General features: G+C 43.6%; 2 protein-coding genes across 6 annotated transcripts in view; one reads left to right on the top strand and one right to left on the bottom strand.

Moving 5' to 3' along the window:
- Nucleotides 1–593: 593 nt before the first annotated feature.
- Nucleotides 594–24,346, bottom strand: part of LOC103233971 (uncharacterized) — a 36,467-nt gene continuing 12,714 nt past the window's right edge. Inside the window, exons 2-5 of one of the 5 annotated variants that reach the window (XM_073016899.1) lie at nucleotides 21,639–21,759; nucleotides 4,236–4,362; nucleotides 3,272–3,332; nucleotides 594–2,574 (exon numbers count right to left, since the gene is read on the bottom strand). In XM_073016899.1, the coding sequence (XP_072873000.1) occupies nucleotides 948–2,574; nucleotides 3,272–3,332; nucleotides 4,236–4,269 (1,722 nt within the window). In that variant the 5' untranslated portion in view covers nucleotides 4,270–4,362; nucleotides 21,639–21,759 and the 3' untranslated portion in view covers nucleotides 594–947. Of the gene's footprint in view, nucleotides 2,575–3,271; nucleotides 3,333–4,235; nucleotides 4,363–18,800; nucleotides 19,322–21,638; nucleotides 21,760–24,346 lie in introns of those variants that run through there. The other 4 variants (XM_007995384.3, XM_073016900.1, XM_007995388.3 and 1 more) reach the window with 4 other exon arrangements.
- Nucleotides 12,212–13,411, top strand: LOC119621859 (endogenous retrovirus group K member 5 Env polyprotein-like). The gene is given in 2 exon segments (XM_037992292.2): nucleotides 12,212–13,260; nucleotides 13,262–13,411. Coding segments are annotated over 2 exon segments (1,065 nt in total). The 5' UTR covers nucleotides 12,212–12,243; the 3' UTR covers nucleotides 13,310–13,411.

Genomic DNA, 24,346 nt, shown 5'->3' with positions numbered 1-24,346 from the left:
AAATTAGTCAAGCGAGGTGGCATGCGCCTGTAATCCCAGCTACTCGGGAGGCTGAGACAGGAGAACTGCTTGAACCCAGGAGGCAGAGGATGCAGTGAGCTGAGATTGTGCCATTGCCCTCCAGCCTGGGCAACAAGAGTGAAACTCTGTCTTAAAAAAAAGAAAAAAAGAAATTGTAACATTCTAGGTGACATGTACTATGTAGGCAGGCCTGCGATGACTGGGTCTGTTCTCAACATTATAGGATTATTTTCATGATTCTCTAAAAAAATACAATAAAATGACTATTTACATAGCTTTTACAACACATGAAGTATTTTAGTAACCTACTTTTTATTTTTACTTTTACAAAAGCTTTGGGTTGGTGAAAAATTAAATAATCTAGGCATGATTTACAGTATGCAGGAGGATGTGGATACGTTACATGCAAATCTCATTTTATAAAAGGGACATAGCATCTGTGGATTTAGGTACGCTTAGGGGGTCTGGAGCCACACCAATCCCCTACAAATGGTTAAGGGATAAGCATATTCAAAAGAAACATCTTAAGGCTTTACCATGTGTTTTCATTCTTTTTTTTTTTTGAGACGGAGTCTCGCTCTGTTGCCCAGGCTGGAGTGCAGTGGCCGGATCTCAGCTCACTGCAAGCTCCGCCTCCCAGGTTCACGCCATTCTCCTGCCTCAGCCTCCCGACTAGCTGGGACTACAGGCACCCGCCACCTCGCCCGGCTAGTTTTTTGTATTTTTTAGTAGAGACGGGGTTTCACCGTGTTAGCCAGGATGGTCTCAATCTCCTGACCTCGTGATCCGCCCGTCTCGGCCTCCCAAAGTGCTGGGATTACAGGCTTGAGCCACCGCGCCCGGCTGTGTTTTCATTCTTGAGGCTTATCTCTTATGTGATTTCACATTTTTGAAATGAAATAAAACTAATGAATGCTTTCCCACATTTATTGAGTATCTCTCCAGTGAGTCCTTTTATGTCTATGCAAGGAACTGAGAGAACTCAGTGTTTTCCCACATTCCTTACATTCATGCATCTTCTCTCCAGTGTGAATCCTTTCATGTCCTCGAAGGAAACGGGAACGAGTGAAAGCTTTACCACATTGTTGACATTCATAAGATTTCTTTCCAGTGTGAATTCTTTCATGTCGTAGAAGGCAAGTGAGCCAAGAGAATGCTTTCCTGCATTCCTTACATTCATACGGTTTCTCTCCAGAGTGAATCCTTTCATGGGCTTTTAAGTTACCAAAATGACTGAAGGCTTTCTTATATGTTTTACACTTATAAGGTTTTTCAGCTGTGTGGATCCTTTTATGTTGAGAAAGGTATGTGAAACAACTGAATGCTTTCCCACATTCCTTACACTCATATGGCTTCTCTCCAGTGTGAGTTGTTTCATGCCTTCGAAGGGAACTAGAAATACGGAAGGCTTTACCACATTCCTTACATTCATAGGGTTTCTCACCAGTATGAGTCCTTTCATGTCTTTGAAATACACTGGGATAAACAAAGGCTTTCCCACATACCTTGCATTTATGAGGTCCATCTCCAGTGTGCATTATCATGTGACTTCGAAAGCTTGAGCGATGAGATAATGCTTTTCCACACTGCTTGCATTCATAGGGTTTCTCTCCAGTGTGAGTTCTTTCATGACTTTGCAGTGAACTAGGACAATCAAAGCCTCTCCCACATATCTTACATTTATGAGGTCCATCTCCAGTGTGCCTTATCATGTGTCTTTGAAAGCTTCCCAGATGATGAAATGCTTTCCCACATTGCTGACATTCATAGGGTTTCTCTCCAGTGTGAGTTCTTTCATGTATTCGAAGGGAACTGGAAACACTGAAGGCTCTTCCACATTGCTGACATTCATAGGGTTTCTCTCCAGTGTGAGTTCTTTCATGTATTCGAAGGGAACTGGAAACACTGAAGGCTCTTCCACATTGTTTACATTTATAGGGTTTTTCTCCAGTGTGAGTTCTTTCATGTCTTACATAGGAACTGTAATCAGGGAAGGCTTTAGAACAGTGCTTGCATTCATATGGTTTCTCCCCAGTGTGTGTTCTTTCATGTCTTAGATAGGAACTGTAAATAGGGAAGGCTTTAAAACACTGCTTACATTCATACGGTTTCTCTCCAGTGTGAGTTCTTTCATGTATACGAAATAAACTAGGCCAAAAAAAGGCTTTCCCACACAACTTACATATATAAGGTCCACCTCCACGTTGTACTATTATGTGTCTTCGAAGGTTTCCCAAAGAACTGAAGGTTTTCCCACATTCCTTACAATCATAGCGTTTCTTTTCAGTGTGAGGTCTTTCCTGTGTTTGAAAAGAGTGGTGATAACTGAAGGTTGTCCCACATTGTTTATGTGTATGTGGCTTTTCTCCATATTCCTGACACTCATCTGGTTTGTGTCCAGCATCAAATGTGATGTAGCAATTAAGGAATGAACAACCCATGATGACTTCTCCATGCACACTGCTTTCACATGGATCTACTCCATGAGCTTTTTCATTCACAGTACTACCTGGAATCTGGCTACTTTCACTGAATCTTTCTATGATAAGACATCTGTAAAACATGAGAAGTATATTAATAAAGGTTTATTTATAAATGACTTTATATTTATTAGTAGGTACTGGATTTCCATTTTACATCACCATGCAACGTGTAGGTTTCATGCACTGCTCGAACGTGAATGGACTGAACGTTGTACAAGATATCTAGACCCCAGCTGTTTTCTTGACAATGATAAACACATGGAATTCTTTTTTTTTTTTTTTTTTTGAGACGGAGTCTCGCTCTGTTGCCAGGCTGGAGTGCAGCAGTGCGATCTCGGCTCACTGCAACCTCCACCTCCCAGGTTCAAGTATTTCTCCTGCCCCAGCCTCCTGAGTAACTGGGACTACAGGCATGCACCACCATGCCCAGCTAATTTTTGTATTTTTAGTAGAGACGGGGTTTCATCATGTTGGCCAGGATGGTCTCAATCTCTGGACTTTGTGATTGCCCACCTTGGCCTCCCAAACTGCTGGGATTACAGGTGTGGTCCACTGCGCCTGGCCAAATTCTTCATATTATTTCTAAGGGAACTATTTTTGCAAACACTGAATAGCTATGTCACATTTAAGTATATGTTTCTGGAGAAAATTTTCTAGGAATAAATTTATACTGGGCTTGTTCATTTTCTTTGCCTAGTTGTATAATTTCCTGTCATCCTAAGAATTGCTCCACAGATACATGTCTTTCTCTTGTGAGTGCAAATTACCTTAGGCTCCTCCTGGGATTTTTGTGCTGATCTTCAATGTCTGTGTCTTCCCATTTCATTCCTAAAAGGTGGACACAGAAAAAACACTGTAGATTATTATAAAATTCTAAAAACACTATAAGATTTTATGTATAATGGAATCATGCATGATTTATTCACTGAATTATAGCTGACACTTGAACAACATAGGTGTGTACCTCACAAGTCCACTTATTTTGTATTTTTAAGATGGAGTCCCGCTCTGTCACCAGGCTAGAGTGCAGTGGTGCAATCTCCGTTCACTGCAACCTCTGCCTCCCAGGTTCAAGCCATTCTCCTGCCTCAGCCTCCCAAGTAGCTGGGACTACAGGTGTGCACCACCATGCCCAGCTAATTTTTGGATTTTTAGTAGAGACGGGGTTTCAGGTGGGTTTCGAACTCCCGACCTCAGGTGATCTGCCAGCCTTGGTCTCCCAAAGTGCTGGGATTACAGGCATGAGCCACCACACCTGGCTCACAAGTCCACTTATATACAAATTTTCTTCAGTCTCTGCTACCCCTGGGACACCAAGACCAATCGCTCCTCTTACTCAGCCTACTCAATGAGAAGATAATGAGGATGAAAACCTTTATGATGATCCATTTCAACTTAATGCACAGTAAATACATTTTTATGTATTTATGATTTTCTTAACATTTATTTTCTCTAGCTTACACTATTGTGAGAATATAGTATGCAATACATGTGACAGACAAAATATGTGTTAATCAATTGTTTTTGTGACCAGACAACTGAAGGGTAAGTTGTGGTAAACAAAAAGTTACAGGAATATGTACAACTGGTTGGGGACCCGGCATCCCTTAACCCTGTGTTGTTGAAGGGTCAACTATATCCCCTTTCCATATTTCAATTCATTCAACGGCATTGGTGACCAAGAAAAAAATGTCTTTAATTGACTAAGTGAAGACATAATGTCATTTTTACCTATACAGTCCAGGTTCCTAATGGTTTCCCACATCACATCTCTATACAGAGTCTTCTGTGATGGACCCAGCAAAGCCCACTCTTCCCGGGTGAAGTTCACAGCCACATCCTCAAAGGCAACTGAATCCTGAAACATCCCATATGTACGAATGAGGAAGGTTGAGACTGACAGTACCAAAAATTTACACCCACTTCATAAACTTTGCATGATACTATTGTTTCTAAGCAATGATTCAATAACATGGTAAATCCACCCTTATTCTCTGTCCACACTTTCTCCAACACAGCAATTCTGATGCTAGAATTGAATGTTGTTGTATAAATAATAGTCAAATAGGAACAAGTGTCTTTTTGATGACTTAAATGAATGAATTTTATTGCCAGGATCATCCCTAATGTCCACTTTATAGTGGGTCTGTAATTCCTGTCATGACAAAGTCCTACTACTCACTGTGCAAGAAGAGGAGTCCTGAGATTGTATATATTTACAGATGCTGGTTAACAAGTCAAATAGGAACAAGTGTCTTTTTGATGACTTAAATGAATGAATTTTATTGCCAGGATCATCCCTAATGTCCACTTTATAGTGGGTCTGTAATTCCTGTCATGACAAAGTCCTACTACTCACTGTGCAAGAAGAGGAGTCCTGAGATTGTATATATTTACAGATGCTGGTTAACAAAGTTGGATCCTTCACGTACTCTGGCACTGGATTTATAGAGGGTCTCCACCAACATAACTAACAACAGGTGCTGAGTGTGTATAAACTGTTTATGGAAAAAGTATAGTATTTGCTTAACTCTTACCTTCTCTTGGGGAGCTTGGAATTTTGTTACATGCTCAGCAGTGGGAGCATAGCTGATCAGCCAATGCTAGGTTTGAATGTTGAATTTTACCCAAGCCCTGTAACTCTGGTAAATAAGTAAGATGACAGAAAATCACCTCAACTCCCCAAGCCCAGTTCTTTGTGTTCTGGACAAGCAGCCACAAAACAAAACAAAACAAAACAAATGCACCCTTTGCTTACATAGATTATGCCCCTCCCCGCTTTTCTAAACTATAACTCGGCCAGATAAAGAACCTACAAATTCCCATTTTTTGTCTTATGATTAGCTGAGCAGTTTTGTCTTCGCTGATCATACTGAACAAAATACAACTAAAGAAAAGCTTCTCTCCTTGCTCTAGGACTGTGAACTTTGACCCATCCTGAGCCTGAGCCAGCATAAAACCCCTCCTTCATAACCCATTTGAAGAACAGACTTAGGTCAGAGTAAAACATTCTCTCATCTAAAATCTGATTCTCAGCCAGGCATGGTGGCTCATGCCTATAATCCCAGCACTTTGGGAGGCCGAGGTGGGTGGATCATGAGGTCAGGAGATTGAGACCATCCTGGCTAACATGGTGAAACTTCATCTCTACAAAAACACAAAAAATTAGCCAGGTGTAGTGGCCTGCGCCTGTAGTCTCAGCTATTTGGGAGGCTGAGGCAGGAAAATCACTTAAACCCAGGAGATGGAGGTTGCAGTGAGCCGAGATCATGCCACCGCACTCCAGCATGGGCAACAGAGCTCTCGAGACTTCAACTCAAAAAAAAAAAAAATCTGATTCTCATCCTCCATCCTGCCCTCCCCTTCGCATCTTCCTTCTAATCTTGGTAGCTCTTCCCTTAGCAAGAAAAGAACTTTTCCGCCCAACCTAAGAGATGCCACAGATCTTTTTTTTTTTTTTTTTTGAGACCCAGTTTCACTGTTGTGAGTCACTGGGCCCGGCTGGGATGCCTCAGATCTTATACTTGATGCTTTCCCCTTTAAAATGAAGTCACTTAGCTGAATCCAGATTTATTTTACTTGAGAATGTCTAGCGACAGCCCCACAACAGTAAGAAATACAACCTCAAACAGGGAATCACCCCAACCGCCTCAGCTTTCTAATGCTCTGTAGCTTCTCTCAGTATAAAAGCCTCCTCCCATGGCTGGACTGATCAAGTTGGGACACCTGCGGGGGAGGCTTCCAGGAAGAACCAGTTTAAGTGGGCCTTCAACAACCTCCCATTGCAGGCTCAAGATTGGCCTCAACTGGGAGTCACCGGCCTCAGGCCTCTCCACCCCACTCAAGGCCATTCACTTCCCTCCCATGCCTTACATGGATAGTTACTTGGTTTAGTTAGTATTTATTTATTAGTTAGTTTAGTTAGTATTTATTTATTTAGAGACGAAGTCTCACTCTGTCACCCAGACTGGAGTGCAGTGGCACGACCTTGGCTCACTGTAACCTACACTTTCCAGGTTCAAGTGATTCTCCTGACTCAGCCTCCCAAGTTAGCTGGGACTACAGGTGTGGGCCACCACGCCCGTGGTGGTGGGCGCCTGTAATCTCAGCTAATCAGGAGCCTGAGGCACAAGAATCACTTGAATCTGGGAGATGATGCTTGCAGTAAGCCAAGATTCTGCCATTACACTCCAGCCTAGGCACCAAAGCAAGATTCCATCTCAAAAAAATACATAAATAAAAAATAAAGGTAAGCTGGGAGTGGTGGCTTATGCCTGTAATCCCAGCACTTTGGGAGGCCAAGGTGGGAGGATCATTTGAGGTTGGGAGTTCGAGACCAACCTGATCAACATGGAGAAACCCTGTATCTACTAAAAATACAAAATTAGCCCGGCGTGGTGGTGCATGCCTATAATCCCAGCTACTCGGGGGGCTGAGGCAGGAGAATTACTTAAAACCGGGAGGCAGAGGTAGCGGTAAGCCGAGATCACGCCATTGAACTCCAGCCTGGACAACAAGAGTGAAACTCCAGCTGGGCGCGGTGGCTCAAGCCTGTAATCCCAGCACTTTGGGAGGCCGAGACGGGCGGATCACGAGGTCAGGAGATCGAGACGATACTGGCTAATATGGTGAAACCCCGTCTCTACTAAAAAATACAAAAAAAAAACTAGCCGGGCGAAGTGGCGGGCGCCTGTAGTCCCAGCTACTCGGGAGGCTGAGGCAGGAGAATGGTGTAAACCCAGGAGGCGGAGCTTGCAGTGAGCTGAGATCAGGCTACTGCACTCCAGCCTGGGCAACAGAGCAAGACTCCGTCTCAAAAAAAAAAAAGAGTGAAACTCGATCTCAAAAAAATAAAAAATAAAGTTAAATAGTAAAAGCACAAGTATCTATCCATTTCAGACTGTGGGGAAAAGGAAGAGAGATCAGCCTGTTACTGTGTCTATATAGAAAGAAGTAGACATAAGAGACTCCATTTTGTTCTGTATTTGAGATACTGTTCATCTGTGACCCTACCCCCAACCTTGTCCTTGCAAGAGACATGCTGCGGTGACTCAAGGTTTAATGGATTTTGGGCTGTGCAGGATGTGTCTTTGTTAAACAAATGCCTGAAGGCAGCTTGCTGGTTAAAAGTTATCACCATTCTCTTAATTTCAACTACCCAGGGACCTCTGCCTAGGAAAGCTAGGTGTTGTCTAAGGTTTCTCCCCATGTGATAGACTGAAACAATGCTACTAAAAGGTTTATGGAGATGTTTGCATATGCATCTCAAGGCACAACATTTTCCTTTAAACTTATTCATGTCACAGAGATTTTTGTTCATATGTCTTACTGCCGATTTCCTCTTTTTCTTTGATCCTATTGTCCTGCCACTCCCGTCTTTAAGATGGTAAAGATAATTATCAATAAATACTAAGGGAACTGAGAGACCGGTGCCGGCGTGGGTCCTCTGGAAGCTAAGCGCCGGCCCCTGGGCCCCCGCTTTTCTTTCTCTATACTTTGTCTCTGTGTCTTATTTCTTTTCTCAAGTCTCTCGTTCCGCCTTACGAGAAACACCCACAGGTGTGGAGGGGCAGGCCACCCCTTCATCTGGTGCCCAACGTGGAAGCTTTTCTCTAAGGTGAAGGTACGCTGGAGCGTGGTCATTGAGGACAAGTCAACGAGAGACTCCCGAGTACGTCAGCCTTGCGGCAAGCTTGTGCGCTCGGAAGAACCTAGGGTAACAATGGGGCAAACTAAGAGTAAATATGCCTCTTATCGCAGCTTTATTAAAATTCTCTTAAAGAGAGGGGGAGTTAAAGTCTCTACCAAAAATCTAATTACGCTATTTCAAACAATAGAGCAGTTTTGTCCATGGTTTCCGGAACAGGGAACTTTAGATCTAAAAGACTGGGAAAAAATTGGCAAAGAATTAAAACAAGCAAGTAGGGAAGGTAAAAACATTCCGCTTACAGTATGGAATGATTGGGTCATTATTAAAGTAGCTTTAGAACCATTTCAAACAGAAGAAGATAGCGTTCCAATTTCTGATGTCCCTAAAAGCTGTGCAGTAGATTGTGAAAAAGAGGCAGGGATAGAATCCCGGAAAGGAAAGGAAAGTTCACACTGTGAATGTGTATCAGAGCCGGTAATGGCTCAGTCAACGCAAAATGTTGACAATAATCAATTACAGGAGGTAATATATCCTGAAACGTTAAAATTAGAGGAAAAAGATCCAGAATTAGCAGAGCCATCAGAGTCTAGACCACGATGGCCAGCTCCTCTTCCAGCAGCTCAGATACCTATAACTTTACAACCTCAAATGCAGGTTAAACAAGTACAAATTCCAAAAGAAGATCAAATAGAAAAAGATAAAGTCTCCATCATGGCAATGCCAATCCAAATGCAGTGTCCACAATATCAGCCGGTAGAAAATAAGACCCAGCCGCCAGTAGCCTATCAATACTGGCCGCCAGCTGAACTGCAGTATCGGCAGCCCCCAGAAAATCTGTATGGACAGCCAGGAACATTTCCAGCGCCACAGGGCAGGGTGCCATATCCTCAGCCGCCCACCATGAGACTTAATCCTACAGCACCGCCTAGTACACAGGGTAGTGCGTTACATAAAATTATTGATGAGGCAAGAAAACAAGGAGATATTGAGGCGTGGCAATTCCCAGTAATATTAGAAGCAAGACCACCTGGAGAAGGGGCCCAAGAGGGAGAGCTTCCCGTAGCTGAAGCCAGATATAAGTCTTTTTCTATAAAAATGCTAAAACAAATGAAAGAGGGAGTAAAACAGTATGGACCCAACTCTCCTTACATGAGAACATTATTAGATTCCATTGCTCATGGACATAGACTCATTCCTTATGATTGGGAGATTCTGGCAAAATCCTCACTCTCACCCTCTCAATTTTTACAATTTAAGACTTGGTGGATTGATGGGGCACAAGTACAGGTCCGAAAAAATAGGACTGCCAATCCTCCAATTGACATAGATGCAGATCAACTATTAGGAATAGGTCAAAATTGGAGCACTGTTGACCAACAAGTAATAATGCCAAATGAGGCCATTGAGCAAATTAGGGCTATCCGCCTTAGGGCCTGGGAGAAAATCCAAGACCCAGGAACCGCCTGCCCCTCCTTTAATACAGTAAGACAAGGCTCTAAAGAGCCCTACCCTGATTTTGTAGCAAGACTTCAGGATGCTGCTCAAAAGTCAATTACCGATGAAAATGCCCGTAAGGTCATAGTGGAGTTAATGGCATATGAAAACGCCAATCCTGATTGTCAATCAGCCATTAAGCCACTAAAAGGAGGAGTTCCCGCAGGATCAGATGTAATCTCAGAGTACGTTAAAGCCTGCGATGGAATTGGAGGAGCTATGCATAAAGCTATGCTTATGGCTCAAGCAATCACAGGAGTTGCTTTAGGAGGACAGGTTAGAACATTTGGGGGAAGATGTTATAATTGTGGTCAAATTGGTCATCTAAAAAAGAATTGCCTAGTCTCAAATAAACAAAATGTAACTACTCAAGCTACTACAAGAACAGATAAAGAGCCACCTGGCCTATGTCCAAGATGTAAAAAGGGAAAACATTGGGCTGATCAATGTCGTTCTAAATTTGATAAAAATGGGCAACCACTGTCAGGAAACGAGAGGAGGGGCCAGCCTCAGGCCCCGCAACAAACTGGGGCATTCAAAATTCAGCCCTTTGTTCCTCAGGGTTTTCAGGAACAACAACCCCCACTGCCACAAGTGTCTCAGGGAATAAGCCAGTTATCACAATACAGCAATTATCCCCCGCCACAAGCGGCAGTGCAGCAGTAGATTTATGCACCATACAAGCAGTCTCTCTGCTTCCAGGGGAGCCTCCTCGAAAAATCCCCACAGGGGTATACGGTCCATTGCCTGAGGGGACTGTAGGACTAATCTTAGGAAGATCAAGTTTAAATCTAAAAGGAGTTCAAATTCATACTGGTGTGGTTAATTCAGACTATAAAGGTGATATTAATTGGATTTGGCCAACTCTAGGCATTCCTACTTATGCCATGTCAAATTTGTTCTCTATCCTAAGAGGAGATCCAGACTTAAATAGTAAAAGAATATTAACCCCAGAAGCAACAAAAGAAATTAAATTAGTGGAAAAAAAAATCCAGTCAGCGCAAATAAGTAGAATAGATCCTTTAGCCCCGCTCCAACTTTTAATTTTTGCTACTACACATTCTCCAACAGGCATCATTATTCAAAATACTGATCTTGTGGAGTGGTCATTTCTTCCTCACAGTACAATTAAGACTTTTACATTGTACTTGGATCAAATAGCTACATTAATTGGTCAGGCAAGATTACGAATAATAAAATTATGTGGTAATGACCCAGACAAAATAGCTGTTCCTTTAACCAAGGAACAAGTTAGGCAAGCCTTTATCAATTCTGGTGCATGGCAGATTGGCCTTGCTAATTTTTTGGGAGTTATTGATAATCACTACCCAAAAACAAAAATCTTCCAGTTTTTAAAATTGACTACTTGGATTTTACCTAAAATTACCAGACATGAGCCTTTAGAAAATGCTCTGACAGTATTTACTGATGGTTCCAGCTATGGAAAAGCGGCTTACAAGGGACCAAAAGAGCGAGTAATCAAAACCCAGTATCAATCAGCTCAAAGGGCAGAGTTGGTTGCAGTCATTACAGTGTTACAAGATTTTAATCAAACTGTTAATATTATATCAGATTCTGCATATGTAGTACAGGCTACAAGGGATGTTGAGACAGCTCTAATTAAATATAGCATGGATGATCAGTTAAACCAGTTGTTCAATTTATTACAACAAACTGTAAGAAAAAGAAATTTCCCATTTTATATTACTCATATTCGAGCACACACTAATTTACCAGGACCTTTAACTATAGCAAATCAACAAGCTGACTTACTGGTATCCTCTGCATTCTTAAAAGCACAAGAACTTCATGCTTTGACTCATGTAAATGCAGCAGGATTAAAAAACAAATTTGATGTCACATGGAAACAGGCAAAAGATATTGTACAACACTGCACCCAGTGTCAAGTACTACACCTGCCCACTCAAGAGGCAGGAGTTAATCCCAGAGGTCTGTGTCCTAATGCATTATGGCAAATGGATGTTACCCATGTACCTTCATTTGGAAAATTATCATATGTTCATGTAACAGTTGATACTTATTCACATTTCATATGGGCAACATGCCAGACAGGAGAAAGCACTTCCCATGTTAAAAAACATTTATTATCTTGTTTTGCTGTAATGGGAGTTCCAGAAAAAATTAAAACTGACAATGGACCAGGTTATTATAGTAAAGCTTTCCAAAAATTCTTAAATCAGTGGAATATTACACATACAACAGGAATTCCTTATAATTCCCAAGGACAGGCCATAGTTGAAAGAACTAATAGAACACTCAAAACTCAGTTAATTAAACAAAAAAAAGGGGGAGACAGTAAGGAGTGTACCACTCCTCAGATGCAGCTTAATCTAGCACTCTATACTTTAAATTTTTTAAACATTTATAGAAATCAGACTACTACTTCTGCAGAACAACATCTTACTGGTAAAAAGAACAGTCCACATGAAGGAAAACTGATTTGGTGGAAAGACAACAAAAATAAGACATGGGAAATAGGGAAGGTGATAACCTGGGGAAGAGGTTTTGCTTGTGTTTCACCAGGAGAAAATCAGCTTCCTGTTTGGATACCCACTAGACATTTGAAGTTCTACAATGAACCCATTGGAGATGCAAAGAAAAGCGCCTCCACGGAGACAGAAACACCGCAATCGAGCACCATTGACTCGCATGATGAACCAAGTGATGGCATCAGAAGAACAGATGAAGTCACCACGCACCAAGAAGGCGGAGCTGCCGACCTGGGCACAATTAAAGAAGCTGACACCGTTAGCTGGAAAAAGCCTAGCTAGCACAAAGGTGACACAAACCCCAGAAAAAATGCTGCTTACAGCTTTAATGATTGTATCAACGGTGGTAAGTCTCCCCATGCCTGCAGGAGCAGCTGCAGCTAATTATACCTACTGGGCCTATGTGCCTTTCCCGCCCTTAATTCGGGCAGTTACATGGATGGATAATCCTATTGAAGTATATGTTAATAATAGTGTGTGGGTACCTGGTCCCACAGATGATCGTTGCACTGCCAAACCGGAGGAAGAAGGAATGATGATAAATATTTCCATTGGGTATCGTTATCCTCCTATTTGCCTAGGGAGAGCACCAGGATGTTTAATGCCTGCTATTCAAAATTGGTTGGTAGAAGTACCTACTGTCAGTCCCACCAGTAGATTTACTTATCACATGGTAAGCGGAATGTCACTCAAACCACAGGTAAACTATTTACAAGACTTTTCTTATCAAAGATCATTAAAATTTAGGCCAAAAGGGAAACCTTGCCCCAAGGAGATTTCCAGAGAATCAAAAGATTTAGTTTGGGAAGAATGTGTGGCTGATAGTGCAGTGATATTACAAAACAATACATTTGGAACTGTTATAGATTGGGCACCTAGAGGTCAATTCTACCACAATTGCACAGGACAAACTCAGTTCTGTCCCAGTGCACTAGTGAGTCCAACTGTTGATAGTGACTTAACGGAAAATTTAGACAAACAGAAGCACAAAAAATTGCAGTCTTTCTACCCTTGGATATGGGGAGAAAAGGGAATCTCTACTCCAAGACCAAAAATGATAAGTCCTGTTTTTGGTCCTGAACATCCAGAATTATGGAGACTTACTGTGGCTTCATACCGCCTTAGAATTTGGTCTGGAAATCAAACTATAGAAACAAGAGATTATAAGCCATTTTACTCTATCAACCTAAATTCCAGTCTAACAGTTCCTTTACAAAGTTGTGTAAAGCCCCCTTATATGTTAGTCATAGGAAATATAGTTATTAAACCAGACTCCCAAACTATAACTTGTGAAAATTGCAGATTGTTTACTTGCATTGATTCGACTTTTGATTGGCAGCACCGTATTCTGCTGGTGAGAGCAAGAGAAGGCGTGTGGATCCCTGTGTCCATGGACCGACCATGGGAGGCCTCACCATCCATCCATATTTTGACTTAAGTATTAAAAGGCGTTTTAAATAGATCCAAAAGATTCATTTTTACTTTAATTGCAGTGATTATGGGATTAACTGCAGTCACAGCTACAGCCACTGTGGCAGGAGTTGCATTGCACTCTTCTGTTCAGACAGTAAGCTTTGTTGACAATTGGCAAAAGAATTCCACAAGGTTGTGGAATTCACAATCTGGCATTGATCAAAAATTGGCAAATCAAATTAATGATCTTAGACAAACTGTCATTTGGATGGGAGATAGACTCATGAGCTTGGAACATCGTTTCCAGTTACAGTGTGACTGGAATACGTCAGATTTTTGTATTACACCCCAAGTTTATAATGAGTCTAAACATCACTGGGACATGGTTAGACGCCATCTACAGGGAAGAGAAGATAATCTCACTTTAGACATTTCTAAATTAAAAGAACAAATTTTTGAAGCCTCTCAAAGTCACTTAAATCTTGTGCCTGGAGCTGAGGCGTTAGATCAAGTGGCAAAAAATCTTTATGGATCAAACCCCACGACTTGGATTAAGTCTATTGGAAACTCTACTGCAGTAAATTTTGGAATTATGTGTCTCTGTTTAATCGGCTTGTTTTTAGTGTGCCAGACCAGTCGAAGAATCCTGCGTCAGAATCGAGAGAATGAACAAGCCTTCATCGCCATGGCACATTTATATAGAGGAAAAGGGAGGGAGAATGTTGCAGGAAGTCAGGGACTTTGAATGCAGGGACTGGCTGAAGCCACGGCAGAAAAACATAAAATGTGAAGATTTCATGGACATTTATTAGTTCTCCAAAGTTAATACTTTTGTAATTTCTTATGTCTGTCTTTACTTTAATCTCTTAAATTCCATCATCTTCTTTGTAAACTGAGGGTATATGTCACTTCAGGACCCTGTGATGATTGCCTTAAACTGCACAAATTGTCTGTGGAGCATGTGTGTTTGAACAATATGAAATCTGGGCATCTTGAAGAAAGAATAAGATAATAGCAACGTTCAGGGAACAAGAGAGGCAACCTTGAACTGGCCGCTGGTGAGCCGGACGGAACAGAGCCATATTTCTTCTCTTTTTAAATGCAAATAGGAGAAATAGCGCTGAATTCTTTTTCTCAGCAAGGAACATCCCTGAGAAAGAGAATGCGCTCTGAGGGTAGGCCTATAAACGACCCCCTTGGAGGCGTGCCGCCTTTTATGGTTGAAGCCGAAGGGATGAAATAAGCCCCGGCCTCCTGTAGCGCTCCCAGGCTTATTAGGATGAGGAAATTCCTACCTAATAAATTTTGGTCAGACAGGTTCTCTGCTCTCAAACCCTGTTTTCTGATAAGATGTTATCCATGACAATGCGTGCCCAAAATTTCATTTTTAATTTTAACACCATCCTATGATCTCATCCTGCCTCCACTTGCTTTGTAATATTCTATTACTTTGTGAAGTATGTAATCTCAGTGTCATGATGACAATGGTAGTTTTGTTGGAAAGAAAAGGGGAAAATGTGGGGAAAAGGAAGAGAGATCAGCCTGTTACTGTGTCTATATAGAAAGAAGTAGACATAAGAGACTCCATTTTGTTCTGTATTTGAGATACTGTTCATCTGTGACCCTACCCCCAACCTTGTCCTTGCAAGAGACATGCTGCGGTGACTCAAGGTTTAATGGATTTTGGGCTGTGCAGGATGTGTCTTTGTTAAACAAATGCCTGAAGGCAGCTTGCTGGTTAAGTTATCACCATTCTCTTAATTTCAACTACCCAGGGACACGTACATGGCCAAAGGTCGCAGGGACCTCTGCCTAGGAAAGCTAGGTGTTGTCTAAGGTTTCTCCCCATGTGATAGACTGAAACAATGCTACTAAAAGGTTTATGGAGATGTTTGCATATGCATCTCAAGGCACAACATTTTCCTTTAAACTTATTCATGTCACAGAGATTTTTGTTCATATGTCTTACTGCCGATTTCCTCTTTTTCTTTGATCCTATTGTCCTGCCACTCCCCTGTCTTTAAGATGGTAAAGATAATTATCAATAAATACTAAGGGAACTCAGAGACCGGTGCCGGCGTGGGTCCTCTGGAAGCTGAGCGCCTGTCCCCTGGGCCCCCGCTTTTCTTTCTCTATACTTTGTCTCTGTGTCTTATTTCTTTTCTCAAGTCTCTCGTTCCGCCTTACGAGAAACACCCACAGGTGTGGAGGGGCAGGCCACCCCTTCACAGACAACAAATACCATTTAGTTACTACTTTCATAAGGCATTTAGTAAATTAATAATATTTGAGTTCTTTAGCTGTTGGAAAGTCCTGTGCCACAGAATTTAGCATTAATCTGTCAAGGATACATAACAGGAACAGAACAGTTATCCACTGTCCTAAATTCCCCACCCTAAAAAGGAAAGAAACTAAAGTTTTGGTAAATCTTTATAATTCAATCAAACAACTACCACATTTTCTGTTAATATGTGTTCACTTTTCCTGCAGCCATAAAGAAAGCACGACCAAACATTTTTCCGTCATCATGCTATCACTGCTAAGTCCTGAAATTCCATTTGAAATAATCGGAGAAACTTACCTGACAGGCTCTGGGGGAAAAAAAAATTAAATCAAGGGGTTTTGTTGTTGCTGTTGTTGTTTTTTTAAACAAAAATTGGAGGCTGAGGTGGCAGATCACTTGAGGTCAGGAGTTCGAGACCAGCCTGGCCAACATGGTGAAACCCCGTCTCTACTAAAAATACAAAAAAAATTAGCCAGGCGCGGTGGTGCAGGACTGTAATCCCAGCTACTCAGGAGGCTGAGGTGGGAGGATTGTTTGAACCCAGAAGGCAGACATTGCAGTGAGCCGAGATGGGAGACAGTGAGAGGCTCCATCTCAAAAAAAAAAAAAAACAAGGAACTGATGACTACACATATAACCTGTTTTCTGAAATCCAACTATTTCTGGCCTCTGTGGAAATACTTTATTTTCTCTATCAATCTGTAATGACAGGATGCATCTTATAGTTAATAAAATATTGAAGCTAAAAAGAGTGAATACCTCTTTTCAATGTGACAACCTCAGAGAGGAGCAGTGCTGACTGGAACACAAACAAGTCTAACTCAGGTGTCAGGTAAGGTCATCCTAGCTCCTGGGACATTAGTCACCCCCATCTGCTCAGTAAAGTGATCACCCGCCACCACCCCATGAGATACTGCACTGTGTGCTTTTCAGGCTCATGCACACATGACATGAATAGGAAGTTCTTGCACAACCGGAATGAGTGGGTTCTCCAGTGCTTACATATTGTTTTCTCTCTTCATTAGTCTGAGAGTCAGGAAGGAAGAACATTTCTGTCTTCTACCCCAAATACGATCATTCAATTGGCTGACCACCCTGTGTCCCCAGGGAATGGAAACTGGGGTTGGGAAGGGAAAAGGTGATTGTCCCAAGGGTTAGCTTTTTATAGAAATGATATACCAGAAGATTCCTCCCATCCCACCCAGGCATCCAGCTGTTCTCTGTGAGGCCCCACCCCCTCAGGCTGCTCACTGGGAGAAATGACCCAGGGGCTGATATTCACTAGACCTTCCCAGAGACAGGGCAGCTGTGTGTCTCTTGGGTCAACCCCAGGTAGTTCTGAAACAGAACCAGGAAAAGACAGAGAGTGGGCTGAGAACACATCACTCCGTAAAGTTTCCAAAGGGGACTCTCGATGTTGGGAAGGTATCCGAACCCAGGGGAAAGAAAAGAAGGAGAGGCACAAAGGTTTTTTGTTTGTTGTTTACAAACAAAATAAATGTCAGGTTATTCTCTGCTTTCTCACATGTGAAATGTTCAGGAACACAAATCTTTTAAGAAGCCGGCCGGGCGAGGTAGTCACGCCTGTAATCCCAGCACTTTGGGAGGCTGAGGCGGACGGATCACCTGAGGTAATGAGTTCAAGATAAGCCTGGCCAACATGGTGAAACCTAGTCTCTACTAAAAATACAAAAAATTAGCCGGGCATGGTGGCGTGCGCCTGTAGTCCCAGCTACTTGGGAGGCTGAGGCAGGAGAATGGCGTGAACCCGGGAGGCGGAGCTTGCAGTGAGCCAAGATCGCGCCACTGCACTCCAGCCTGGGCAACAGAGCAAGACTCCGTCTAAAAAAAAAAAAAAATGCCAGACATTGCTCTCTGAAAACAAAATGAAAATTAAAACACTGGGACTCTGAAATTTAGCACGGGTGGGGAGGAGGGAAGAGTTCATGATGTTGCTGTGAGTTGAGGAGGGAAAGTTAGCCTGGGTAAGGCTCTGTAAACTAAGGGAGTTACTACCACCTCTAGGAGGAGTTAATGAGGAAATAGAGTAGTGGATTTGAGACCCTGCTACCCTCATCTCTGAAAAACTCAAAGAGGAATCAGTCACTCTGGGAAGAAAAGAAGGGACTGGGGACCCCGTAGACCACAGCTCCTCCCATGCACAAACCCCACGGAAGAATCTGGATTCTGAATGCAGTTAGATACTAACCAGGCACCCTCAGCCCCACTGCCTCTGGAGGCCGCCTCCCTGAGAGTCAGGTCACAGAAGACGCTGACCGCCTGCTTCCCCACTGTGCCTGGGGATAAGATCTTGGAGAGCTGCTCGATTCGCCCAAGTTCTTTCTCAGATCTTGAATTCCAGCGGAAAGGCTGGCGCCAAGCAGGCTGAAAACCCCACGAGGGAACCCACTCAGCGGGAGAATGAGGTTTCTTCACCTCCCATCCCAGGATTCGCCCGTCACTTCCCCACCACCCAGCGACCCCACACCTCAGCCGCCCCTGTCCAGACCCCTAAACTCCCCCATCCCCAAATCTCTCACGGAGGCGGATCTGGGGTCTTCTCCCCACCCCTCTATTAAACTGTTTCTGCTGCAATCCTTGGAGTCTCGGTGCAGTGACTCGGACCGCGAACCTGTGCCAGTTACAGCCGCACAATCCGGGGAGACACAGGGCTGCGGGCGCGGAGCTGCCCCAGAGAGGGCGCCGGAGCCAGGAGCCGTAGTCGTCGCGCAGAAACGGGACAGTACGCCCGGGGTCCCGGCTGCCGGCCCAGCCCCCACCCCCAACCCCGCGGCCGAGGGGAACAAGGGCAGGCTGTGCCAGGGGAACTCGGGTCCGCAGATCCCGCAGTCGCCACGGGGACCCCCGAGTCCCGCCACAGCCGGTTTTGACCGGTTCCAACCAACCTTTCGCCCTGCCTCAGGATGCCGGCCCCGCACACTCACCATTTCCCGGCTTCCGCAGTGTCCCGGGTTCTCCCCAAGGCTCCCCGCTGCCAGCATACGACTCAGTGTGACAGAGCCTGCCACTGAACTGCCAGGGCTTCTCTGAGCTACAGAGCCGGGAGCAGGAGCTCAGAGGGATGGAGAAAGCTCCACCCTCCTCCCGGCAGCGCGCCTGATTGGCAGGTCCCACGAACTCGACCCCAACACTGATTGGGTAGAGCTCCAAGTTCCGCCCCCCCTCCTCCCCAGGGAACTGATTGACAGAAGAAGCGATCTTACACAGCTGAATGGAGCCGGATGAAGCGGTTCCAGACGCAGCCGTTGATAGGATGGGCTTCCGCCCTTCGCTGTGACCTGACCCCTCCCACGGGATATTTGCATTTAAGCGGAATTTCCTGCCTGTACTCAATGCGCTCTTCCTGCTCCTTCTTCCTGAACGGGGACCCTCAAGTGTGTGCTGGGAATTCGAGACTCACTGCCCAGTGGAGCCATCCCCTAGCCTCTGAGCAGTAGGGGAGCCCAGACCACACAAACCACACTGAAGCAGGAGGGAAGGCTTGGTGTCCTCCAGGGATCAGGAATTTAGGATGAGGCTGCTGGCTCCATGGTCAAGCCTTTCTCCCACCTTATCTCTCAATCTACTCATTCTCAGACCAGAAAATAAAAACACATCAACAATGAAATAAAATTGTTAAATGCATGGAAAATCTGGAATTATATGGCAGCAATTTTCTATAAAGGAATCAGAGGAAGGGGAAAAAAAACAACCTGAATTAGTTGATAGCCACAGTTCAGCAGGAAACCCCCTTTCAGGAGGTTAAACATATTCCCAAGCTTAGAAGCCAGATTCTGATTCCTGAAATTCAGTGCCAGAGTGTGTAACCAGCAGCTTAGCTGCTGAGTCTCCAACCACGTTTTAAACCTTTTTTGTCTTCTTCTTTCCCTTTTCCTCTTTCCCTTCCCCGATTCCAAGATAATAACTTCAAGATAAACCGGATAGATGTTACCTCTCATCTAAAATACAGCTTCAGAATGTGCTGTGAACCTCCACTCTCTTTCCTTTCCCATACTATACTGCCATGCCTTATGCACATTTATCTTTATTTTATTTTTTTGGAGACGGAGTCTCACTCTGTCACCCAGGACAGAGTGCAGTGGCACGATCTCGGCTCACTGCAATCTCTGCCTCCTGGGTTCAAACACTTCTGCCTCAGCCTCCCAAGTAGCTGGGACTACAGGTGCACGCCGCCATGCCCGGCTATATTTTTTGTATTTTAGCAGAGACAGGGTTTCACCGTGTTGCCCAGGCTGGTCGAGAACTCCTGAGCTCAGGCAATCCGCCCGCCTCGGCCTCCCAAAATGTTAGGATTACAGGTGTGAGCCACCACGCCTGGCCTATGCACATTTATTTACCTAAATACTTATTAAGCACACACCATGCTCTCTTATTTGGTCATATATTTCCTTAGAAGCTTCAGGGGTTGGATCCTGATAGGGACCAGGCACCTCTGGAATTCTCTCTCCAACAAAAGAATACTTCAAAGACGGAAACCACACTCAGCTGAAGAGTGACTACAATATTGACTGCGAGTAATTTGAAGTAGTCCCTTCACCAAATGGGACAATAATTCAAGAGGGGTAACCAGAGCAAGTCACGCCACCTGGTACCTCTAGCCCCCCTTGCCTCTTCTGCATTCCAAACTCTTTCTTTAAAAACTCCTGCATTCCCTCCACAAATTGAACAGTGGAATTGCTTTGTGTTCTTCCCCTGCTAGGACAGATAATAAAGAAATCTCGCTCCCTCCTATCACAACTCGTTATTATTTTGACTTCTTTCCACAAGCGGCGAGCAGCCAGACCCCTTTGCCAGTTACAAGTGGGATCAGCACCTGGTGATGGGGCAGGGGTATTGAAGGATTTAGGGATGAAGGAGCTCAACTTGCCCTTCTGTGTCCTCTGCGCAGTGTGGAAATGCTCTCTCCTTCAAGACTTTAAATATTAATGAGTTAAATGCTCCAATCAAAAGCCAAGGCATTAGACTTTGAAAATATAAAGATTTCCCATATTTGTATGAAATACAAGTGTACCTGGTAAACTGAGTTCTTTCTCTAGTTTGTATGAGTCACAAAGAAAGAATACCTAATGGAACAAAAAAAAGGCAAAACAGGACTTATTTTCTGGCCAGAGAAGAAGGGGTCAGAGTCAGCTCTTGCTCCGAAGACACTTCCTCCTCCTAGAGCTGTGGGAAGCTGGGGAATTTTAAGCAGCCAGATACGGGATGGGGACATTTGTAATATGGGCAGAAAGGAACTTCAGATGTGCAGGCACAAATCATAAACATGTCTCTTTATACCACACATGTTCCAAAGGCTGGCCAGGTGTGGTGGTTCATGCCTGTAATCCCAGCACTTTGGGAGGCCGAGGCGGGCGGATCACCTGAGGTCGGGAGTTCAAGATCAGCCTGACCAACATGGAGAAACCCCATCTCTACTAAAAATACGAAATTAGCCAGGCATGGTGGCACATGCCTGTAATCCCAGCTACTCGGGAAGCTGAGGCAGGAGAATCGCTCAAACCTAGGAGGTGGAGGTTGCAGTGAGCTGAGATAGCACCACTGCACTCCAGCCTGGGCAGCAAGAGCGAAACTCCATCTCAAAACAAAACAATGGACCGGGTGCGGTGGCTCACACCTGTAATCCCAGCACTTTGGGAGGCCGAGGTAGGCAGATCATGAGGTCAGGAGATCAAGACCTTCCTTGGTAACATATTGAAACCCCATCTCTGTTAAAAAAAAAAAAAAAAAAAAAAAAAAAATTAGCTGGGCGTGGTGGCACATACCTGTAATCCCAGCTACTCAGGAGGCTGAGGCAGGAGAATCACTTGAACCCAGGAGGCAGAGGTTGCAGTGAGCTGAGATCGTGTCACTGCACTCCAGCCTGGCGACAAAGCTAGATTCCATCTAAAAAAAAGAAAAAAACAACAACAACAACTAAAAAGCTGCCATGACTTTCTTCTATGGGTGAGGATTTTCGTCTTACAATAAGGTGTCAATGATCTAAACCAGCAGTTCCCAACCTTTTCGGCACAGGGACTAGTTTCTTAGAAGATAATTTCTCCGTGTACTGGAGTGGGGATGGTTTTGGGGTGATTTAAGTACATTACATTTATTGTGCACTTAAATATTATTATTACATTGTAATATATAATGATGTAATTGTACAACTCGTCATAATGTAGAGTCAGTGGGAGCCCTGAGCTTGTTTTCCTGCAACTAGATGGTCCCATCTGGGGGTGATGGGAGACAGTGACAGATCTTTCAGATTCTCATAAGGTGCATGCAACCTAGATCCCTTGTGTGCGCAGCTCACAATAGGGTTCATGCTCCTATGATAATCTAATGCTGCCTTTGATCTGACAGAAGGCAGAGCTCAGGTAGTAATGTGAGCGATGGGAAGTGGCTGTCAATACAGGTAAAGCTTTGCTCACTCGCCCGCTGCTCACCTTCTGCTGTGTGGCCTAGCTCCTAACAGGCCACAGCCTGGTACCGGTCCATGGCCCAGGGGTTGGGGATCCCTGATCTAAAGGCAACTGGTTCTGGTTTGCTCTGGTTTTGAGCAGGCCTTATCTAACTCTGATAATTGGCAAAGGGTCCTGAAGCTCCCAGGCCATCTGGAGTCCTAGTAAGCTAGCATACCTAAAGATAAACAGTTTAGGGAAAAAAAAAAATTTATCTACTACTTGAGAAAATAATTAGCGGCCGGGCATGGTGGCTCACATCTATAATCCCAGCACTTTGGGAGGCCGAGGCAGGTGAATCATGAGGTCAGGAGTTCGAGATCAGCCTGGCCAACATGGTGAGACCCTGTCTGTACTAAAAATACAAAAATTATCTGGGTATAGTGGCGGGCACCTGTAATCCCAGCTACTCGGGAGGCTGAAGCAGGAGAATCGCTTGAACCCAGAAGGCAGAGGTTGCAGTGAGCTGAGATCGCACCATTGCACTCCAGCCTAGGCAACAGAGTGAGACTCTCTCTCAAAAAAAAGAGAAGAAAATAATTATCTATTTCAGCTGTTTTGCTTTCTCAGCTATTTTTCCAGGACTGGCCCAGTAACAAAAGTACCAGACATAAAAGCATCATGAACTGGAACCAGGAACCCATGGCTAAAAAGAAAGGAGCCAAACATCAAGTGTAATTCAATCAAACAAAATCTTGAATCAACTTGTGAAAATTGTAGTGTTTCCTGACAAGACAAATGGGCATGTTTGGAAAAAAAAAAAAAAAAAAAAGATGTCTGATTATAACTAATGAATAAATGATATTCATGCCTTTAAAAATTACAGACACACGCATGCACGCACACTCACAATCTATTATCACAAGACTCTGTTCTCTCTGAAGGATCAACTATCTTTCTGTCAGATGCTTCATCAGCCTTTCACATTAACTGCCTTTGGAATAATATTATATACTTACTTTTCCCTAGATAGTTGTGAAAAGAGGGTGCAGTGGGTCAAAGGTGATGTCAGGGGTTTATGTACAGATTTTGCATATTTTTACAAATTGCAGCATTTAACTAGTTCATTACTGTGTTGATTTAAATTCTTACAAAAGCTTCCAGACAAAAATAAACACTCATATAACCATGAGGGAAAAAAATTCAGAATAGAATAGAGAGTCCAAAAATAAGGTCACACACCTATGACCACCTGATCTTCGACAAAGCTGACAAAAACAAGCAATGGGGAAAAGAGTCCCTATTCAATAAATGGTTCTGGGTTAACTGGCTAGCCATAGGCAGAAGACTGAAGCTGGACCCCTTCTTTACACCATATACAAAAATCAACTCAGGATGGATAAAGACTTAAATGTAAAACCTCAAACTATAAACACCCTGGAAGAAAACCTAGGCAATACCATCTTGTACACAGGAACAGACAAAGATTTCATGGCAAAGACAGCAAAAGCAATTGTAACAAAAGAAAAAATAGACAAGTGGGATCTAATTAAATTTAAGAGCTTCTGCACAGCAAAAGAAACTATCAACAGAGTAAACAACCTACAAAATGGGAGAAAACATCTGCAAACTATACATCAGACAAAGGTCTAATATCTACCATCTATAAGAAACAAAGAAAATTACAAGAGAAAAACAAACAGCACCGTTAAAAAGTGGTCAAAGGACATGAATAGACATTTTTCCAAAGAAGACATACATGTGGAGGCCGGGGACAGTGGCTCATGCCTGTAATCCCAGCACTTTGGGAGGCCAAGGTGGGCAGATCACCTGAGGTCAGGAGTTCGAGACCAGCCTGGCCAACATGGTGAAACCCCATCTCTACTAAAAATACAAAAAAATTAGCCAGGCATGGTGGTGGCGCCTGTAATCCCAGCTACTTGGGAGGCTGAGGCAGGAGAATCGCTTGAACCTGGGAGGTGGAGGTTGCAGTGAGCCCAGATAGTGCCATTGCACCCCAGCCTAGGTGACAAGAGCGAGACTCCATCTCAAAAAAAAAAAAAAGAAAAAAGGAAATAAAAAGAGAAAAA

Source organism: Chlorocebus sabaeus, chromosome 6, assembly GCF_047675955.1.
Source record: "Chlorocebus sabaeus isolate Y175 chromosome 6, mChlSab1.0.hap1, whole genome shotgun sequence".
Lineage (NCBI taxonomy): Eukaryota > Metazoa > Chordata > Mammalia > Primates > Cercopithecidae > Chlorocebus > Chlorocebus sabaeus.
Note: the sequence above shows the minus strand (reverse complement) of the source record. Positions and strands in the feature narration are given on the sequence as shown.